The 24,037-nt window shown below is 35.3% G+C and overlaps 1 protein-coding gene across 1 annotated transcript in view; it reads right to left on the reverse strand.

The window, feature by feature from the left end:
- The window catches only part of SAXO1 (stabilizer of axonemal microtubules 1), a 120,627-nt gene extending 97,224 nt beyond the window's left edge, over positions 1 to 23,403 (reverse strand). Inside the window, exon 1 of the mRNA XM_074282968.1 lies at positions 22,885 to 23,403. Coding sequence (XP_074139069.1) covers positions 22,885 to 22,931 — 47 coding nt within the window. The 5' untranslated portion in view covers positions 22,932 to 23,403. The remainder of the gene's footprint in view (positions 1 to 22,884) is intronic.
- Between the last annotated feature and the right edge of the window lie 634 nt (positions 23,404 to 24,037).

A 24,037-nucleotide genomic window follows, 5' to 3' on the forward strand; every position in this document is an offset into this window, starting at 1 on the left:
GTGGAAATATGTTTAGAAGAATTGCACATTCAATCTACATCAGATTGCTTGTTGTCTTGGGGAAGAAAAAGGGGGAGGGAGAAAAGTTTGGAATGCAAGGTTTTGTAAAGGTGAATGTTGAAAACTATTTCAGGTGTTTGGAAAAATAAAATACTGTTTTAAAAAAGTAGTCTTACTGGGCTTATATGCCAAAGAAACACTAAAGAAGGGAAAGGGACCTGTATGTGCCAAAATGTTTGTAGCAGCCCTTTTTGTAGTGGCTAGAAACTGGAAAATGAATGGATATCCATCAAATGGAGAATGGTTGGGTAAATTATGGTATATGAAGGTTATAGAATATTATTGCTCTGTAAGAAATGACCAGCAGGTTAAATACAGAAAGGTTTGGAGAGACTTACATGAACTGATGCTGAGTGAAATGAGCAGAACCAGGAGAACATTATACACTTCAGCAATGATACTGTACGGGGATGTATGCTGATGGAAGTGGATATCTTCAACATAAAGATCTAATTCAGTTCCAATTGATCAATGACGGACAGAATCAACTACACCCAGAGAAGGAACACTGGGAAATGAGTATAAACTGTCTGCATTTTTGTCTTTCTTCCCAGGTTATTTTTACCTTCTGAACCCAATTCTGCTTGTGCAACAAGAATTTCAGTTCTGCACACATATATTGTATCTAGGATATACTATAACACATTTAACATGTATGGGGCTGTCTGTCATCTAGGGGAGGGGGTAGAGGGAAGGAGGGGAAAATTCGGAACAGAAGGGAGTACAAGGGGAAAATGTTGTAAAAGCTTACCCATGCATATGTACTGTCTGTTAAAAAAAATTATAATTACAAAATTAATTTAAAAAAAGAAAAGAAAAAGCTTTAACCAAAAAAAAAATCTTTTCAAATATTAGCTCTTTTGATGATTTGTGAGATCAACACACTTGAAACAATCAACTATATTCCACTGGTATAAATTATGTACTAATTTTGTATATGTTGTGTTTACTTATCTATGCACATACTGTTTCTCCTGCAAAATGTGAGGTCTATGAGGGTGGGGGCTGCTTCACTTTTTTCTGTGTAACTCCACAGTATTTAGCATATACATGACACTAAACAAATGTTTGTAGATTCGAAATGATATGAGATGTTCACAGGGCCCTAAGAGGAAAGAATTTTCAAGGTTAAAGCAAAAAGACAAAGGCAAAAAATAGACAAATTCTGTAACAATACCGAGTCCAGGAACTAAGGAAGTACTTTCTGTGTAAGCTTTTTCACTTTACCCACGAATACCTTAAGGAAACACTTAACCTATTTAATTTTAGTAACATATGGATTATAGCTCTCCACTCATCTCTTCATGTGATGTGAGCCCACTGTTCTCTGAATTAAGATCGGTAATAGCCTTTCCAGGTTGATGACCACATGCAAAAACAAATTTTCTTCTCTCTCTAGAATCACAGAATCTCAGAAAGCAAGGAAGGATCTCTGGAGTCATATAGATAGGGCAAAGGTTCATAAGAAGGAGTCCTTGAACCTTTTTTTTAATATATTGATAACTATTATTCTAATGCAATTAGTTTTTCTTTATAATCCTATGTATTTTATTTTATGCAATTGAAAACATGATTCTGAAGAAGGGATCCATAGATTTCATCTGATTTAGAACAACTTCCTACCCAGTGTAGGAATTCCCCTTTACCAGATTCCGAAAAATGCTATCCACCCTTTCCTTCTGCAGGTAGTATACTTCATTTTTCATTTAATCTTTCTTTTATTCAAAAAACCATTTATTATCAACAGTTGTAGTTAGTTATTGGTTAAAAAAAAGTTATTTTTTTATACTAAGGGAAAAACAATAATCTGTTGCCTTCTAACATTGGTATTTGTCCTACTTTCTAAAACTATGTAAGAAATAAGTCTACTGCTTCTTCTATGTGATGACCCTTCAAATATTTGGAGAACTTTAGTGATATTGATATTGATCCTAATCTTTTCTGAAGACTAAAAAGATGGCAAAGTAGAAAATTTTGTCTTGGAGTCAAGTCATCTGGAATTGACTCTTAGCTCCAACACATTCTGACTGTGTGTTTGTGGGAAAATTAGTTCCTCCAAGACTCATTTTTTTCTATCTTTAATTAAGAATTATTATAATCCTTACATTATACTAACTATACCTCTTAAGGCTATCCAAAAGACAAGTTAACAAACATTTATTTGAGCATCCACTATGTGCCAGACTAACTTTTGAAGATTCAGAAAAAGGCAAAAAGTTATGAAGAACAAGTAAATTTTAAAGCAATATATAAATAGGAGTCATTATTATTAATTTTTTTTCATATGATCCATTGCTGTTTCCAAAATAATTGGTCACTCAGTGACCATCCTTCTGATAACAAAAGTAGTCATGTCTTTACTCCACCACTTAGTGTACTGCCTTACACTTCACATCTTTGTGGGGAGGCAATATGGCATAGTAGATAGAACACAGGTCAGCAAATTATTTTTTAATTCAGCCTTAGATTTTTATAAATTGTTCAGACAAAGTATGAAAGGTCTCAAAGCCTAAATTTCCTCATCTATAAAATAGAAATAATCACACTCACATTCCCAACTCACAGGATTCATTGTATGGAAATTGTTTTGCAAACCCTGATGTGCCATATAAATATGAGCTGTAGGAGTGCACTTGCATTCCACTGGCATAGTATTCAAGATCCCATAGTCACCTCCCCAACACAATGAAGCATTAGAAAAAGACTTTAGGGGAAGATCAGAAATGATAAAAGTGGCAAACAAGCATTCATTGTCTTTGACTGTTTATCAATAAATGCGATTTTGCCAACTCTTCATCATTCTAGGAACTCTTTTTTGATTGTCTTAATTTATCAGTACCCAATAAAAAATATTATTACAAGTATTATCTAAGTGAATAGACATTTGGGGCATTAATAAAGTAAGACAATGTAGAATAGCATTGTGTCAGTATTGTAAGAAATTATATGTTTTAAGCTAAGATACAGAAAATGTCAAATGTGAAAAATTCAGAGAAACTTGAGAAGACCTGTAAGAATTGAGACAGAGAAAAGTGAGCTGAACCAGGAGAATAATTTATACAGCTTTGTGGAAATATATCTGAACTCTGCTCAATACAGTAATCAATTGTGACTTTAGAGAGTTTGATGGTGAAATAAATCTTCTATCTGTAGGCAAGCAGATAATGGATAATATGTGCAGTGAAGCAGAATTTTTAAAAACAGATTTGTTTTTGTGCTTTTAACCACTGACTCTCCAGAAAGCCCAAAGATACACTTTAAAGTTTAATCTGCATTACTAACTTTTCCCCATCACTTTCTTAAGTCTAAGCAATCAACAAAACTATAGATAAAACCCTGATCTGCAACATTTTCCAGATTTCTAACATGTAAATGATAACAATGAAAAGTCAGCTGACCTGAATGAGCTAGCCCTAACACACCAATGACTCCCCTCTTTCCTAGTCTCCAGTTCTTTGCCACCGTCAAAGGAGCTATTTTAAACACTTTTGCTCACATGGATCTGTTTCCTCTCTCTCTGATCTCTTTAAATTATAATCTAGTAGCAACATTGCTAAGGTAAAAGATGGCCCCGTTATCCCACAGATATTTCATTACTCTCACATTTATTTTCATCACCAAGTATCAAAGTATATGTTGACTTAATTTGAATGATCTTATCAGTCTTTTCCCAATAGATATTTGTGTATATAGACTACAGTTATTTTCATGGAGGCTTTTTTTTTTTTTTGCAAGTACTTATCATGAGTTCTGCAACATGCGAAGACAAATATTCAATGAAATGATATTTACCTGTTGCTTTTGGATGTATGATAAAATTAATTTCATCAATTCCTTTCTTTACATTTCCAAAGATACAAGTTTGGGAGCCATCCTTCCATTTAGTTGCAACTCTCTTTTCTCCTTTGGTTTTGTTTATAAGAATCATGTGTCAAGATGAACACTATTAAAGTTCTTTTAGTATCAGTATCCATATAGTAGTTATTGGAGTAAATTAACATTTGTAGGCAGTGTAAACATTATGTGATTCTTAACGATCCCCTGTCTGTTTGCTGCCATTCTGCCTATATTACCATTATAGAAGTAAAAGAGTTGTCCCCTGGGACAGAGGATCATTTTCTATTTTTCTTAGTTTCTTAAGTTGCTACAGCCAAAGAATTCATTGCCAAGCAGTCAGCCTATTAAGGAGGAGACATTCTATTCTTAGCTAGGCTGGTCCTAAGAAAGCAAATTCAAGTTTCTTTTCAGGATCATACTCAATGCTTTCCAAAACAGTAGAACTTGTCAGACCTTAAGTTCTACTGGTATAACTTCAAGGATCAAAGTCATTGCAAAACAACAATGATGATTTACAGAAAGACTTCATAATTTCTATTTGTAAATGATGTCATATCAAATCCAGTAAGACAGTTAGGTGGCTCAGGAGAGAGTGCACTGAGTAAGGAGTTCAATTTCTGCCTCAAACACTTACTAGTTGTGTGATCCTAGGCAAACCAGTTAACCTTTATTTGCCTTAATCAACTGGAGAAGGAAATAGAAAACCACTCCAGTATCTTTCCCTAAAAAAAAAAAAAAAAAAACAGCATTGGTATGCTATGGTCCACAGCATCACAAAGAGTCAGACAGAATAACTGAACAATAACAATCAAACAAGGATAGGGACATTGCAGAACCTCCTGGAGGAGATCATGGCCAACCAAAAGAGTTTGACCTAAACATCTACATGGGGAAAAAACAATCAAGTGAAGAATTCCCCTTGTTTAGATAATGTATACAGCGAACTGGACAATGACTTGTCCATCCATATTTAAAGAGACGCAAAAAAATGGGCAAAAATTGGGCCTACGAAGGAAATAGAGAGGGCTAGATTTTCTTTGGAAAACTGCATAACTTCCTCATGATCCCAAACTTCTTCCCAAACAAAAAAGAGAATGGAAAAAGAGTCACACACTATGGCTCAGAATGCATAAGTCAGTTGTCATTTATTTGTTGAAGGGAAAACTGGCATCAGTGAGATCACATTCATTTGAGTATTTGAGTTTAATCTCTGTTGGCATCTGGCAACCACTATATTCTTTCTTAATAGCTTCCAAATCGAATTTTGCCAGGAAATCATATTTAGCTTATAATTCTGTAGTTTTCCAAATCTGCCCCATAGTTGTCTCCAGTCTACTAGAACTTCTCTCATTCTCCATGATTTCTCAGAGATAAGGCACAGTGGCTCTAAATTCTTTCAGTGTTTCAGGATGTATTTTTGTCAAAGTCTAGAGACACAAATTTACTTAAAGGATTGTGGTACCCTCTTATTTACTATCTCTTTCCTTATCTTTAGTTATAATTTCTTCTGTATGTTGTTCTATCCTTTCCCATCTAAAAAACAAGTTTTCTTGCTTAAAAAATTCTCCCGCAGTAGACTATTGAGTTCTTTGAAAGCATGACTCTTTTTTGCCTTGCTTTGTAGCACACTGCTTAGCAAAAAGTGATCACTTAACAAATACTTCTTGACAACTTGAAAGACACAAAAACTGGGGCAGCTAGATGGCACAGTGGATAGAGCACCAGCCCTGAAGTCAGGAGGCCCTGAGTTTAAATCTGGTCTCAGACACTTTTCCTAGCTATGTGACCCTGGGAAATCACTTAATCCTAATTGGCTAAGTAAAAAAAAAAAAAAAAAAAAAAAAGACAAAAACTATATAGAGGTCCCATAGGGTGGATAGAAGAGGAGAGAAAAAACAGCTCTAACTTTTCCTCTGAGGATGTTTAGAAATAAAAAAGAGAGTAAACTGTTGCTTTCATACTTCAATGTCACTCATTAGATTATAGCCATTGGAAAATGTTTTATCAGCACAAATGGCTTTAAGAAAATTCAATCAACATCAGATGGTTCTTAACTTTTTGTGTGTGTCACAGACTCCATTGGCAGATTGATAAAGATGATCTACTCTTTTTCTGAATGGTTTTAAACTGTAGAAGGCTCAGCTCAAATATGACTTCTGCAAAATCTTTCTAATCTTCTCTCTTTTCTGAATCTTAAAGCACCTCTTTTCTGCTCTAACAACACATATCATGTAATATAAGATTGGATTACAGGTAATATTATGTGGGGAGAGGGAGAAAAATGGTGGAACATATATTTTAATATATGTTGGCATATTACTTGGCATAATACTTTATAATCAGTATTCCTTCCCTAGACCTTTTCCCTTATTGTCTTCTCATAATATAAAAGTTTCCATGGGGCCTAAAAGGCTATGTCATAACATATAAATTTTGGGAGATTCAACTTTTAAAATGAAGCCCAAAGGTAGACTATTGTTGACAACTACTTGTGACCCCAAAGACAGCCTGGCTAAATTCAGGTGGGCCTCAGAATGAATTCTGGTACCACAATCACTCTCCAAGACCATCAACTAAGTTGTAACTTGGATCTGCAATGTTAGAGGGACAAAATCACAAATCCTTAAAGAAATATATATAGTTTGTCTAATTCTTCTGTTGGTATAATTTGATATTAAATTTGGATCTGGCAAATTATACAGACTGTCTTGTCTTATTCTCTTTCTGCAAAATGTAAGGTGTGTGAACAGATGGCTAAATTCTAAACATGAATGCTTTGCCAACTCCAAAATTATGTCATTTTTAAGTACTTAAAAAAGACATGAATACATTGTTGCTTAACATTTAAAAATTTAACATTTAAAAAATGCAGTCAAGAACACTGAAGGTAAGAAGAGTAGATAGGTGGTAGGAATTTTTAATTCATTTGTTTCTTAACTTCCAGATATTTGTTCTCCTAAGAAATAACCAAGACAATAAAGATAGTACTAAAAGTATCTCAAAGTTGCTCTCTGTGCCATTTATTTTCTTCAATAGTATTTAGGAAGTATATTTTTTAAATTAAAAATGAAAATTCTACATGAAAATATGTAATATTAGCCCAGATCTTTTTTCCTGCCTCTCAATTTGTTACTAAGACTCTAAGAAAATAAAAATCTAAGGTTAAGGAAATTTCCATCAATGTGAAGAAAATATTTTCCAAAATTAAAATAACAAGGTTCTCCCTGGTTAACATAACTGATTTAAGTTGCAGATATATGGCTTGCCCGAGAGATCACCTTTCTCCCTATGCACTGTTCAAGGGCCAAATCCACATCCTTTTCAACTCTGGAAGTCTTCTAAGGAACTCACTTTTTTATAAACTGAGCACATTGCCAATGCAATATAAACATTTAATGACACATTAATCAGCACTGGAATTTCCTGTATCACTTAAATAGGAAAAAAAAAAGTATGTTTTGCAAGCCACAAAAATGATCGGATGTAAAAGTTACTGCTATATCGATTACTTCATTAACTATAGGCAACTTCAAGTTCAAATATTTTAAAAAGATTCAGCATTTGTTTGTGTAAGTGGTGCTGGATTTGGAGGGAAAAGAAACAAGTTCAAATTACAGCTCCACTATATGACTTTGGGTCTCTGGATCTCAGTTTCCTCATCTGTAAAATTTGTAGTATTTATGTTACAAAAAACTAAATAAGTTTGTTTCATGATAAGACTAAAATCCCAAATCCCCATAGGCCCCTAATTCCAACAAGTGACAGATCTTTTTTTTTTCCTTCCTGAGGCAATTGGGGTTAAGTGACTTGCCCAGTGTCACATAGCTAGGAAGTATAAAGTGTCTGAGACCAGATTTGAACTCAGGTCCTCCTGACTTGAAGGTTGCTACTCTATTCACTGTACCACCTAGCCGCTCCAAGTACCAGAGCTTAAATAACACTTTCCTTGCTGTGTACCTTTTTAATGCACAGTTCTTTTTATATACTATATGCTTTCTATATAGAAGGATCCTTCTCCTCTGTCTTGGTCTTTTGAATTTCTAAAAACCTTTTTTTTTTAATAGTTTTTATTTACCAGATATTTGCATGGGTAATTTTACAACATTGACAATTACCAAACCATTTGTTCCAATTTTTCCCCTCCTCCCCCCCCCCAGATGGCAGGTTGATCATACATGTTAAATATGTTAGAGTATAAATTGAATATAATATATGTATACATGACCAAACAGCTGTTTTGCTGAACAAAAAGAATCGGACTTTGAAATAGTGTACATTTAGCCTGTGAAGGAAATCCAAAATGCAGGCGGACAAAATTAGAGGGATTGGAAATTGTATGTAGTGGTTCATAGTCATCTCCCAGAGTTCTTTCACGGGTGTAGCTGGTTCAGTTCATTACTGCTCTATTGGAACCGATTTGGCTCATCTCATTGTTGAAGAGGGCCACGTCCATCAGAATTGATCATCATATAGTATTGTTGCTGAATTATATAATGATCTCCTGGTCTTGCTCATTTCACTCAGCATCAGTCCATGTAAGTCTCTCCAGGCCTTTCTGAAATCACCCTGTTGGTCATTTTTTACAGAAAAATAATATTCCATAATATTCATATACCACAATTTATTCAGTCATCTAATAACCTTTTAATGGTGAACTTAAATGCCATTATTCCATGAACCTTGGTTGATCTCCCCCAGTCTATAATGATTCTTCTCTCTTAGTTTGCATTTCTTATATGCATCCATGTTTTGCTGGAAGCTGCTTGTGGACAAGTCCTATTTTCTTAATATATTTCTAGCACTAGTTATACAATTTCCAATCTCTACCCCATTTTTTGTCTCTTATCCCTCTAAGATATCATGGAACTTTTGATTTCTACTTTCCTAAACTACTTATCATGGTCATAGCATAGATCTAGAACTGGAAAGGACCTCCAAAACTATCTGATCCAACCTCTTCATTTTACAGGAAAGAGATCTGAAGATTGGGAAGTCTAAGCAACTTTCCCAGAGCTACAAAGAAAAGAAGCATCAAAGGTAGGATTGTGAACTCAAGTCCTCTTATTCTAGAGCCAATGTCCTTACCACTAAGCCATACTGCCTCAAAAGATAGGCGGCACATCAATGTCTTATTATGTGTCATCATAAAATGTATTTTTCTCCTTTAATAGAATTTTTTTCATTTTGAGTTCCAAGTTGTTGTTCTTCCTCCCTTCCTCCCAATCCCACATGAGAGAAGAACAACATTTGATATGGATATATACATGGAACCACACAACATCTCTTTCCATATATCATTTCTTTTTCTGGAGTTGGATAGTATTTTCCTTTATAAGTTCTTTGTAGTTGATTTGAATATTCACATAACTCAGAACAGCCTTAATCATTCAGGTTTCCTCTTTAAATAGTATCACTGTTACTATATATAGTGCCTCTCTTTCCATGTTTTTTTAAAGACCATAAAGCTCATCATTTCTTATAGTACAGTAGTATTCCATCACAATCATCTACCACAATTCAGCCATTCTCCAGTTGATGGGAATTTCCTCAGTTTCCAGTTCTTTGACATCATGAAGATAGCTGCTATAAATGTTTTAAAACATGTAGGTTCTTTTCCTTTTTCCCTGATCACCTTGGGAAATAATCCAAATAATGTATTACTGAGTTAAAAGGTTTGCACAATTTTATAACTCTTTACACAAAATTCTAAATTGCTCTCCAAAATGGATGGATCAGTTCACAATTCTATTAATAGTGGGTTAGTATCTCACTTTTTCCACATCTCCTCCAGCAAGTTACTTCTTTTTCTGTATCATTTAGCCAATCTGATAGGTGTGAAAGAGTATCTCAGAGTTGTTTTAATTTACATTTCTTTAATCAATAAAGATTTAGAGCATTTTTTTATTTGGCTCTATATATAGTTTGATTTCTTCTTCCAAAAACTACCTGTTCATACCTTGACCATTTATTCATTAGGAAAGATTCATATTCTTATAAATTTGACTTGGCTGTCAATATTTTTAACACATAAGGCTGAGAAAATGTCTTTTTTTTTTAATTGCCCTAATTTTCTTTTCTTCTTCTAATCTTAGCTACATTGATTTGTACAAATTTTTTAATTTAATATAATCAAAATTATCCATCTCATGTCCCATAATATTCTCTATCAATTGTTAATTTATAAATTCTTCTTATCCATAAATCTGTTAGGTAATATGTTCTATGCTCATCTAGTTTACTATATCTCCCTTTATATCTAGGTCATGTATCCATTTTGACTTTTTCTTGGTAAATGGTATAAGATATTGATCTAAACCAAGTTTCTGCCAGACTGTTTTCCAAAATTAACTGTATTCCTAAACTTATACAGAGAGAAGAATATATAAAAAAAGGGCCAAGGGTAGAAAAAAAAAAAACTTATAACTCAGGTATCACTGTAATGCCGGAGATATGAGGAGATGAGGCAAGGGAGAGATTTACTGGGACCAGATGGATCCATGGTTTGGCCCAGGGCTGAATGAGACTATCTTCTCCAAGAATCAAGCAAACAATGTCAGTTCTCAAAGACATATATACACGTGGCTCAGACTACGGGGGTAAAATGAGGTAGGGGCAGAGTCCGGGTGCTGAGAGCAGGAACAGGACTCTAACAGGGTGGGGTGAGCCACTGGAGTAGGGAGGAGGCACCCCAGAGATGGGGAGAGGCATCTTGATAAGACAGTATCTGATATTCTGATAGCTTGGAGTGGGGAGAGGCATTCTGATATTCTAAAACTTAAGATCTTTTATCCTTATCAAATATTCTGATAAAGAGGGAGGGGAGGTTTTGCAGGATGGAGCAGAACAATTATAAACTGAGGCAGAACAATTAGGGAAACCAAGGCAGGACAATAAGAGAACTGTAGCATAACATCACCTCTCTCTTTTAAACTTTCCCAGATTGTCACTTTTTACTAATGCTCTTTCTCCCCTTCCCCACCCCCCATGAACAAAAAGCTACTCAGCACTTAGTTGTGGGGAGTCCTAGCAAATGTGGGAACTAAATCTTAAAGAGGCATTAATGTTTCCACCACCACAAGAAGTAATGACAAATCATGGGATGCAAGGGTGAACAAAAAGGCAAAGTATTCAAATGAGAGAAATTCAACTGGCATTTGAAGAAAGAAGAGGGAGTGGAACAGAGGAGAAAAATGGTGGCTGGCATTGCCAGAATTTGAATAACTGCATTCATTAGTATCCTCAGCCTCAGACTAACAATCCCTCCAAGAGGAGGTGTGGCTGCATTGTACTCAATCTTGCAGAACTTTTCTCTCTTTAATAAAGGATGGTGTCATATTATGACCCTTCTAACCAAGATTTCTCCACAGATGTCAAATCCAATTTTTTTTGCATTTTTTAAAGTTTAGTTAAACTTGGTTTTTAATCAGTATCCTGTATGCCAGTTTACTCAAGATAAAAATTTAATTGATTATAGTTGTATGCAACGTTAACTACTTGTGCTGAGTCAGAGTGATTCCATTTCAAAACCTCATTTAGACTTTAGAGTCATGGCAGCTAGCTTGAATAAGATAGAAATGCCATGCACACTAATCCTATCTCCCCATGACACTATAATGAACAAGAAGATGAAGCAGCACTCATTACATCTCCACATAATTAAAGGTACTAATCAAAATACTTTTGCCCTTCTATGGAAGTTGCTTACTAGTGTCTATAAAAAGCAGCCCAATTTTAAATTGAAGCAGTCACATTCCAACTGCAAACAACATCAGTGTGATAATTAGCTCCTTTGTCTTATTTCCTTGGGTTGCCCTTATTTGACCAGGGCCAGTTCTTAATAGGGTTTCTTTTTTTGTTGCTGTTTTTAATTTATAAATTTTTTGACAGTATATATGCATGAGTAATTTTTTTTATATCATTATCCCTTGTATTCATTTTTCCAAATTATCCCCTCCCTCCCTCTACTCCCTCCCCTCGATGACAGGCAATCCCATACATTTTACATGTGTTACAGTATAACCTAGATACAATATATGTGTGTAAATCCCATTTTCTTGTTGCACATTAAGTATTAGATTCCGAAGGTATAAGTAACCTGGGTAGATAGACAGTAGTGCTAACAGTTTACATTCACTTCCCAGTGTTCCTTCTCTGGGTGTAGTTGTTTCTGTCCATCACTGATCAACTGGAAGTGAGTTGGATCTTTTTTATGTTGAAGATCTCCACTTCCATCAGAATACATCTTCATACAACATTGAAGTGTACAGTGATCTTCTGGTTCTATTCATTTCACTCAGCATCAGTTGATGTAAGTCTCTCCAAGCCTCTCTGTAATCTTCCTGCTGGTCATTTCTTACAGAGCAATAATATTCCATAACCTTCATATACCATAATTTACCCAACCATTCTCCAATTGATGGACATCCATTCATCTTCCAGTTTCTAGCCACTACAAAAAGAGCTGCCACAAACATTTTGGCACAAACAGGTCCCTTTCCCCTCCTCAGTATTTCTTTGGGATATAAGCCCAGTAGCAGCAATGCTGGATCAAAGGGTATGCACAGTTTGATAACTTTTTGGGCATAGTTCCAGATTGCTCTCCAGAATGGTTAGATTCTTTCACAACTCCACCAACAATGTATTAGTGTCCCAGTTTTCCCACATCCCCTCCAACATTCATCATTATTTGTAATAGGGTTTCTTTTAATAGCTGTTTTTGATCTATGTGATTCATTAATAGTGAATAAGGGGCTACAAAGAAAAATGGAGCAGTGAGAGTACAGTATATAAAAAAGCAAGTATTTTCTTTCTAGATCACTGAGATTTTCTCTTTAGTAGGGGCTCCAAAACTATATGAGAGAATCTTTTGGATTATTGTTTTATTGTATAAGCTTTGCAAAAGCAGAACATGATCAAACAATGTAAAGCCAATCCTCTTCTCTGTTAAGCCAAAAAAAAAAAAAAAAAAAAAAAAAGCCTAATATTCTAGAGGTCTGATGAAGGGGAGAAGGTGGTCACTATTGTAGTCTCTTTCTCTTTTTTCCCTTTTTTGACTGCTCACAAGAACCTCTCTGTAAAGTTGGAGCAAAGACAGATGCTAGAGAGTCTCACCCAATAGAAGAGTAGCAGCAATGCCCATGTTCTAAGAGTTAAGTCTCAGAGAAGAGGGAGTAAAGACCCTTTACTCTTCTTGTGCAGTTCAATAGAAGAATCTTTTCCTACTTTCAACCAAATAAAACCTCCAAGAGCAATAATAACAAATTAATTGATTAAACTTTTTAATAAGACTGGGATATATATCCCCAACCTACAGATGAGGCTCAGGATGTTTAAGTGAATGGTCCAAGGTAATAAATGGCAGAGCTAGAAATGGACTCTTAAGAGAGGCTGGCTGATATAGAAGAAAGCAAGCTAACTGTAGAGTCAGAAATCTGAGATTAAATCTTTTTTCTTTTACTTACCAGATGGTGTGACATTGAAAAAATCATTTGGTGTCTCCATTTCTTCATCTGTGAAATGGGCAGATTGAACTAGATGATTTATATAGGATTTTTTTTTCTGTTCTACCATCTATCATTAACAAATTTTGCCTTGCTTAAAACCTAATCATTTTAGACTAAAGCAGAAGATATAAAACATCTCACAGAATGTGAAGAAGACTAAAATCAGGGGATTAAACTGCTTAAAAGTAGTTAGCAATGCTCTCTCCCTTCTTCCCATTCCACTTAACAAAGTTCAGTTAGATGGTATCTATGAGTATGCTTGGAAAAACAAAGCACTCTAAGAACATAAGATTTCTTCCTATTTCTATTAAGGATACCATCATTCTCCCAGTTTCCCAAGGTCATATTCTCAACATCACTCCTGACTCCTCACCTTCTCTTCTACTCTTTCCATTTCTATTTGCACAGCATCACTTTCAACCATCTCCTCAATGACTCACACATCTACCTCTTTAGTTCTTTTTTCAGGCTCACAGCAACTATCATTTACTCTATTGCAATGGTCTCCTAAATGGTTTCCCTGCCTCAAGTCCCTCCTCACTCAGCTGCCAAAGTGATTTTTATGCCCATATATTTCTTTATCGACATTCTTTATATTCTTCTCTTTGACACTTGTAATGTGTCTTGTAATCTATTCTCATCCACAATGTACCTCTCTTTATCCTTTGGGTGATATTCAATCATCTGGAAATTGTTGTATTTCATAACTTGTCACTTGAGTGACAAGTGAACATCAATATTTTTAAGGGTCTTTTTTTTCAGAAAGAAACATGAGGCCACTTAAAGAATTTTCCAAAAACCTTTAACCCTCAAAAGTTATTTCCATTAATTGCAAATCTGGTCATATCACACCCCTACTCAATCAATTGCTGTGGCTCCTTATTCCCTCTAAATTATAATATAAATGTCTGTGATTTTGAATGCCTTTTTACAACCTGTATCTAATATGCCTTTCCATCTTCACATTCCCCAACTTCATGTATGCTTTATACATCCAGAGAGACCTTCTTGCTATTCCTTACAAATAACATTTCATCTCTTCTTTCCATATTTTTACACTGGTCATCCCCAATGTCTGGAAAGCACTCTCTTCTCACTGACACCTTGAGGAATCCATTACACAAAAAACTCTCATATACCATCTTCTACATGAAGTCCTTACTGATCCCTGACAAACTGTAGTACTCTAAAGTATTTTTACTTAATTGCATAACTTGTATTTAATTTTTACATGTTTATATGGATTCATTCTGCCTCGTAGAACCTAGAACCACCAGAATACTCCATTTTTGTCTTTTTATATCCATTTCTTAGCACAGAGTCTGATATATAATAAATATTTGCATATGTTTACAGATTGATTAGTATTAGCAACAGGGGAATTATGAATACAATTGCAAATGTAAATTCTGAGCTAAAAAAAAAAAAAAAATGTCACAGAGGACCAGAAACCCACATTTACCTGACAGCTTAAAAACAAAGTGCCCAAAGCAAAAAAAAGATATAAATACAAGTAAGTAATAATGGCTATCTTCCAAGTATTTTGATTTACAGTAGAAAAAAACATTAGAATCATAAGTCCTAGCTGGGGATCAAGTCTAAAATTAAATATTAACCTGGATGTTGCTGTTGTTTCAGTTGGATCCAACTCCACATGACGCCTTTGGGATTTTCTTGACTAGAGTGATCTGTCATTTCTTACTCCAACTAGTCTTACAGATAAGAAAACTGAGGCAAAGAAAGTTAAGTGATTTACCCAGGATCACAGAGTTAGTAAATAATCTGACCTCAGGTTTTTCTGACTCCAGGCACTATACCACTTTAGCTGCCTTTAACCAGAATGAGCTTGAGCAATTAATTCACTTATCATTGCTGAGTCCCAGTTTCTTTATCTATAAAATATGAATAAGATAACATTTACACTAGCTACACACCATAAGTTTTCATGAAATAATGACTACAAAAGTGCAATGTGATTGAAATTATATAAAATATATCATTATAATTCTTGTAATAATGGTGCTTTATATACCAAGACTTTTTCCATTTTTTTCCACTCATGACCCCTTTTCACTCAAGAAATTTGTACATGACTCCAGATATACAGATATATAAAACAGATATAAAAATCAAACTTTTACTGATTATAAATCATAATTTCACAATACCTACATTCACTAGTTACAAGATCCCATATAAGAATGGGTTTAAGAAGCTGGGCACATTATTGGACATTGATAGTAAAGAAGGGATGATTTACCTTTCAATGATTATTACTCACTGGGGATTATATACCCCAAATGAAAACAATGATCATAAAGGTAAGATGTATCCATCTGGGGAGCCCTTAAAACCTCTTGTCCTAGTTAATATCTTGAAAGCTAAGTGGGACTGTGCATAAAAGCACTGGGTCCCGGATTCAGAAGACCTGAGTTCAAATTCAGTCTTATAAACATATGGTGTGATACTGGGCACATCAATTAACCCTCTTTGCCATATTTTCCTCATTTGTAAAATGAGCTGGAGAATGAAATGGAAAACAACAACTCAAACAGGGTCCAGAAGTCAGATACAAGTGAAACAACTCAATGACAAAAAAATTTGGAAAACTTTGTGATTTATTAGATTCTTTATAATCATTAGTATTCTGTGATTCACTCCACAAACTACTCCAGTTATTGAGCTCTACTTAGCATGGAAGAGATAACAAAAAATGCCTAACAAAGCTGAAGTGTAAGAAATAACACATAAGGAAATCATGCAAGTGCAGGGTTTGGTTCTCCTAGGTGAGCTTTGCAATTCTGACACTATGCAGCACAAGGCAAATTATCGGTAGCATGCTGCCATCTCCTGGCCAAAATGAAGCAATTTTTTTTTTTTTTTTTTTTTTTTTTTTTTTGGTAAGCATGGTTTTTTCTTACTTTTAAATGATAATAAACACAAACACACCCATCATGCATACAGAGCACCACCACTATCGCCACACTCTCCATCACACTTTTTTGATACTTTTCTCTAAGTCTGGCATTTCATTTTATTAAATTTAACAATCAAAATATATTAGGTGCCTACTGTGCGCCAATCAGATTAAGTAGGACACGATGATGAAAAACAACATAATCTCAGCATCTCACAGATGGAGTGATTCTTCAAATTTTACCTGCAGTGGTTCTTTGCCAACCCAATAATCTCTGAAGAAAACGTTTAGAATAAAATGCCAAACCTGAAGAGATCTGGCTTATCCTAAAACTCAGCGATCACTTATCCTAAAACTCAGAGATCACTTATCCTAAAACTCAGAGATCACTCAGAGATCATTTATCCTAAACATCTCATTTTACAGAAGAAAATGATGCCCAGAAAACTGATGGGCCTGAGTTTTCCAGATGCTGAGAGATCTAAACCAGGTTGTCAAACAGATCTAAAACTCGGTACTTCAGAGTCAACAGGCCAGGATTTTTTCCCTAGTTCTTCCTTTGTTTTCTTCTTCACATTTATCTATCAATCCTTTAAGCTATAACCATTGCCAATTGCTATCCCACCTAATCTTCTCTCAAGCCTAAAATCTTAAAAATTACAAAATCCTAGATCTCAAGGAACCTTGAAAAAAATCCCATAGTCCAGTTCCCTGGTTTGAAACTAATCAATGTCTAAATTATAGCAGCATATCAAGATCTACAATTATGATCTACAAGTTATCTTCAGAGCTGATTCTATCATTTCACCACTTTGAAGATCAAGAAACTCTCATTCACAGAGTCAGTCCCAATTCTTTACTTGGAAAACTCCCTTTCACAGTAGATATTATGCCTCCTTCCTTCCATGAATAAGTTATTCCACTCATTTAGAATCCTGCCCTGGAGTAATGCTTGATTAGTTAATGAGTGCAAACTCATCCACAGGACTACATAGCTAATTCATATCCATCCACCTCAGATATTTGGGATATTTTCTCATTCTGTTCATAGTACACAGACACCCCATCTCCTCTAGCCCTAGACCTCAGCTTTTTAAACTGTGATCTATTTTTCTCTATAAATATTAAGAAAGGTTATCTGCCAAAAGGCAAGATGTGACAAAGAGAGAAAAGAGATTATTCTTAATGAAACAAAAAGAAAAAATCATTAGCAATGAAATGATGAGCTTGATTATGTAAAAAAATCTAAATGTACGCCACCAAAAGTATTATCTCTAAAATTAAAAGAAAATTAATAGCTTGGGGGGGAGTGTTTATATTAAATATATCAGATGGGGAGTGTTTACAGTAAATATATCAGATAACAATAACAAAGACAGAATCTGTAAGAAATATTATATGAGGTTCTGAATCATTTGCTGTATGGTTCTGATCTACCTTTCTAAGATAAATACAATAATATTCTCCTTGACTTATTCTATGTTCTAGCAAATCCAATCTACTTGCTGTTCCATATGCCCAATATTATATTTTCCATTTCCATGCCTTTGCACAAGATATACCCTATGCCTGTAATGCATTTATTCTTCACTTTATTTCTTAGAATCCCTAGCTTATCCCAGGCTCATGCTGCCTCCTACAAAAGATGAAATGGGGGTGCTCACTGGGAAAAGCAATGATTAACAGTGAGAAATAGGGAAGCTATTAATTACTAAAATTGCTTATGTCTTCCATTTCACCAAAATTACTTTTTTTTTTAATCTATTTACTTGTCTATTCCACTCTTTCCTTTCCATATAACATAAACTCCTCAAAGGCAACAACTTTTTTGCCTTTGTCTAGCAACAAGCATGTTACCTGGAATAAAATGAGCACTTCATAAGTGCTTATTGAATGAAATGATGATTCACTAATAATCAGAAACATGCAAAACAAGAGAATTTTTGTATACCTAACCTCTCTATTAGCTATAAGACTAGAATAATAAAAACTGAAAATAAGTAAACCAAAATTTTCAAAGTTGTGGATCAACAAGAACTCTAATAAGTTGCTGGACCACTACAAGCATTTTGGAGAGAAATATGACACCATTCAATGTGTTATCAAAAAAATTACATTATCGTTGACTTAGTGACTCCACTACTAGCATTTTATCCTGAAAAAAAATCATAAAAGGGAAGAAGAGATCTATCCATAATATATATTGGCATATCTATATCCATTCATAGTTACTTTATTTGTAATAGTAAAAAAGTTTTTGAAAAAGAATTAATAATCTATTGAAAAATGGCTGAATATATTGTATGCTAACATATCGTTATTTTTATTAAAATAATAAATAGGAAGCATAAAAAGGAAATATCCATGAAGCAATGGAAAGCAAAATTAGGGGACTAAGAAATTGTATATATTTTTTTTAATAAAAGGAATAAAAGGAAGGAGAGATCTCTCCAGGAGAGAAAAAAAAACAATGCATCTTCTCTGTAGATCTGTACAATTCTTCTCTTCTTCCCCTCCTTCTACCAACCCCTCCCCCCCATACTCACCAGAAGAAAGATCTCCAGTTCTCAGTTGCTCTAGTTCAATTTCTAATTTTACAGATAAAGAAACCTTGGAGCCCCAGAATGAGCATAATAACTTGCTTAAGATTATATAAAGGTATAACATGCAAAAGAGCTGAAGCTTAAACCCAGGTGTAGTGGAGTTAATGATCAGTAGAGTTAAGGCAGGTGGACAGTTCTGATTTTCTACAATAAGATGAGATGAGGACAGATAGAGCCCCAGATCTCTCTGGTAGACAGAACTTGAAGGCATAACAATCGCACATCCAAACTTGATATAGACACAACTACAAGGCAGAGAGTCAGGAAGAATGGGGGGGAAAACAACTTTAGGTAGAGAAGGATCATGGCAAATGGAGCAATCCTAGAAAATGTGCAGAAAATTTTAGAATGAGTACAAGCTTGGAAGCTAGAAAGAAAGAAGTTACATTATTACAAAACTAAAATAATGAAGATGTGGGCTATGCGGTAGAATTTTCAAGTCACTTAAGTTTGTTTTATTTACTTCATTTGAACTGAATGAATTCTTTGAAACGGCTCTCTGGCACTAACTTTAAAACTTATTTATGAGTTTTAGTTGGTGGTTTTTTTCTCTTTCTTTCTTTTTTTGAAAATGGGGGGAGAGGTGCTGCTTTCAATTTGTTTAATTATCTCTTCTAGCTGAAAAGTCCTATTTCATATTTCATCTGTCTAGGGCAGAAAAACCTGAAAAGAACTGGAAAGCTTTAGTGGGATAACCTTTCTTAATTATCTAACAAACATATTAACATATAAGATCTTCTATCAAAGAATAAGTTAACTCAAATGCCTAGACCACCAATATAAAAGAATTTGAGGGGAGAGATTATGATCATAACTTTTGGACTCTTGTTTTTTTTTTAACACTTTTAAATGAATGAATTATGATATGTAACTTTTTTTAAAAGCATCTGAACTATAAATATATAGACTAAACTGGATAGTTCTCAGGCTTTGCTATAGAGAAATACAAATTGATTTACTGAAATTTCTAGATATTCTAGATATTTTTAGATATTGAAAAACAAAAGAAAAAATATTTGTGGTACTTTGTTATAGCTATAAATAGTGACAGAACATTATTTATGATTATTATATTTTCAGGTCTATCAAAAGAGAGAGATTTCTGGCCCATGTCATAAGTGGGTATCATATGAGCTAATGTGGGTCAGTGGATGTAGAATGATAGACTTGGATTCAGAAAACCTGGTCTTGAATCCTTTCCCAGATATTAATTTGATAATAGGAAATTAAATTAATAATTAAGTGACTTTCCCAGGATCATACAGCCTATAAATGTCTGCATCTGGGTTTGAATTTGGGAGTTTCTGTTTTCATACTTAGTATTCTAGCTACTGTACCACTTAACTAGGAGAGGAAAAAAAATGCATGAAAAAGCAAATCTCCACTAAATAAGCCTGCTTTGCCTTAAAGTAGCATAAAATGTGAATTATTAGTATAATGCCCAGCTTCTGGATCAAAGCTGTCCCTCTTTAACTGCTATCACTTTGGTGCCAAATCATAGCAAGAATGATGGAGATACAATTCTTTCAGTCTTTGATTCAATAAACTTTTAAGCATCTGGAAGAAAGTATGAAGAGTCAAGTAGTTGACTAGTTGGAAATGTTAGGAATGCTAGATTCCTGAATGCAAGAGTTTATATTTCAATAATAATAATAATAAGGAACCTCAGAAGTTTTTTGAATAAGAGTGACACAATGTAGTGTTCTGGGAATATTCCTCAGGCAGCAACAAAAGGACAGATGGGAAGAGAGAATTGAAAGCAAGAAAACCTGCTAGGAGACTATAAAAAAGTTTAGACAAGAAGGGATAAATGACAGAAAATATCAGTGAGAATTAAAGGGGGCAAGTCAGGAGGGGAAAGCGATATGTTCCATGATATCATGGAGACAATATGGTATAGTGAAAACATCACAAAGGTGTAATTTCAGTCTCAAGCCCCAATGTTACTACTTCCTAGCTGTATGTATAGTTGACTATACTTCATTCAATTCAAAACATTACAGGCAAATTACTCTTTCATCATATGTTTGGTTGTTAATAGGAAGTGGGGTTTGAGGGGTCATGGCAAGAATCTTTCTAGAGAGTAGCTAAATTTGCAAATTTCTATTTGCAAAATAAGTATTTAAATTCATGTCCCTCACTGATGCATTGTTGGTGGAGTTGTGAAAAAATCCAACCATTCTGGAGAGCAATCTGGAATTATGCCCCAAAAGTTATCAAACTGTGCATACCCTGATCCAGCAGTGCTACTACTGGGCTTATATACCAAAGAAATACGAAAGATGAGAAAGGGACCTGTATGTGCCAAAATGTTTGTGGCAGCCCTTTTTGTAGTGACTAGAAACTGGAAAATGAACGGATTCCCATCAATTGGAGAATGGTTGGGTAAATTATGGCATATGAAGTTTATGGAATATTATTGCTCTGTAAGAAATGACCAGCAGGAGGAATACAGAGAGGCTTGGAGAGACTTACATCAACTGATGCTGAGTGAAACGAGCAGAACTAGGAGATCATTATAAACTTCAACAATGATACTGTATGAGGATGTATTCTGATGGAAGTGGATATTTTCAACATAGAGAAGAGCTAATCCAATTCCAATTGATCAATGATGGACAGAATCAGCTACATCCAGAAAAGGAACACTGGGAAATGAATGTAAACTGTTTGCATTTTTGTTTTTCTTCCCAGGTATTTTTATCTTCTGAATCCATTTCTTCCTTAGCAACAACAACCCCCCCCAAAAAAATTTGATTCTGCACATATATATTGTATCTAGGATACACTGTAACGTAGTTAATATGTATGGGAATGCCTGCCATCTAGGGGAGGGGGTGGAGGGAAGGAGGGGAAAATTTGGAACAGAAGGGAGTGCAAGGGATAATGTAAAAAATTACCCATGCATATGTACTGTTAAAAAAATGTTATAATAAATTTTTAATTAATTAAAAATGTTTAAAAAAAGAAAATTATATAGTAAAAGAAAAAATAAATAAATTCATGTCCCTTCTTATTGCCATTATTTTTACTTCGTATCCATTTAGAAACATAGATAATAAAAGATATCTCCTATCAGTAATAAAACCTTTTTGCTAATATATTATACTTAAATGTACATAAATAAACTAAGCTTCTGCCTTGCCCAATCTGTTAAGAAGCTTGATGTCCTTCTGGCAAGACTCTAGAAAATAGGAAAACATTTTTCCAAGGGCTGTCTCCATGATGCTGGTTTTTGCGTGTGACTGAATTGAAGCACAAATGCTTGGAAATTAGGGAGCTATTTCAAGGGACTTTAGAAATTTTCCAAAATCTTAAAATGACAGCATTAGTCTTACCTTAGAAATCTTCAGAACCTTAGCTCGCACTAAATACTGAAAGTGGTTAATGATGGCATTTTTCAAGTTAAGAATCATAAATGAACCCATCCTGAGATATTCATGAGAAGCAAATTTTAAATAACATTTGATCTAAAATTCCCCACAAAATCACTTCTGTATCTCAGAGGGGCTTCCCCTTCACCACCATCCCAATGTACTCAAGTTGTTGGTCACTTTCCAAACCAAGAAACTTGGGTGTGGTGGAAAGAACCCCGGACTCCATAAAGCAAGGCTTTTGGGTTCCAACCCCTGCTCTTGCTGCCTTGGGAAAATTCCTCATCTGAACAATGATAGACTTGGACCGCGTTATTCTCGATCCCTATTACACTGGGGTATAAAATGCCTCCAAAGACAAAAGTGCTCGATGGACTGTTGTGGAGGCTCTTTTACTGTGGCTTTGCTACCGCAAACATTTCTCAGGCTAAACCTCCCGACAGACTGAGTCTCAAGCTTGGCCATGGCAAGGCGGCCTCCTCCATCCACTGCGGTGCTTCCAAGCCGACCAGCTCCTAGAAGCAGTGTCCCTCCGCCCCATCCCCGGTCCAAACCCGCCCCTGGGCGGGCGCGGCTGCGCGGAACCTTACCCGCAGGAGCACAGCTCGCAAATGCATTTTTTCGTCGGCTGATACATCTTTAGCTGCTGATGCGGATGCTACGGATGCTGCTGACTGGGCAGTGCATACCCCGTACTTCTTTGCTTGTCTTTGGGAGGCCCAGACGGGCTAGTTTTACTCACAACCAACCTCAAAATTTTTGAGGGGCTTTTTCTCGATTAATATTTTCGAAAAGGAAAAAAAAAAAAACTTTTTATTTGCACAGTTCTTTGTCGGGTTTTCGTCAATCCGGTAGAATTCTCTCTATACACAGAGGACGGATGGCTGAACCCAGTGTTCTTGATCCTAATGGTCGCTGCGGGTTTTTTTTCGTGCCCACCCGCGCGCGTGCACACACCCCCGCCCACACCCACGCACCCACTACTGTCTCCCAGCACTTCCCCAGCCGCCAAGATGCACCCAAAGCTCCTCCGGCACGTGCCAGTTCGCCAAAGCACACTCGCGGGGTTTTCCCGTGACGTTCCACGCAGGGACTACTGTGACGTCCCTAGGTTCATGGGTGGACTCATGTAAGCTTTTGTGATCCCGGCGCTAGCCCTAGTGACGCCAGGGACTCGCCCCACCCCCACCCCATTCCTTTGCGGATCCCGAAGTTCAAGGATAGTCAGTTCTAGTTCACTTCTACCTTGATGTTTAGGAGGTCTCTACGAGAAAACTGAAAAACAGGAAAACATAGAGCTTTGGAATAGGAAGAAAGGGGAGTGAAATTAGTTGAGTCCAAAAGAGCAGTTTATATGGAAATGTTTTGCATGACTTCCTATGTATAATCCATTATCAGATTGCCTTCTTAAGGAGTAAGGAAGAACAGGAAGGAGGAGAGAATTTGGAATTCAACATTGTTGTTTAATTTTAATGGATGTTAAAAACATCTTTTAAATGTAATTGGGAAATATTTGGCGAAATAAAAAATTTTAAAGCCAGTAGTGCACAGAGATCTGAAATGTCTCTTTTCTGGTATTTATTTAGCGCTTCATTGGGATTTCAGAACAGGTAGAGATGATCTTTTACAGCCCTTCCAATTCTAAATAGCATAATAATAATCTATAAGATTCCTTGCTAACTTGTGTCCAAAACTACCGGTTACTGATTTTTAAAGAATTTTTTTCCTGAGTATGTCTTTAAT

The sequence above is a fragment of the Sminthopsis crassicaudata genome, chromosome 1 (genome assembly GCF_048593235.1).
Source record: "Sminthopsis crassicaudata isolate SCR6 chromosome 1, ASM4859323v1, whole genome shotgun sequence".
NCBI classification, from domain to species: Eukaryota; Metazoa; Chordata; class Mammalia; order Dasyuromorphia; family Dasyuridae; genus Sminthopsis; species Sminthopsis crassicaudata.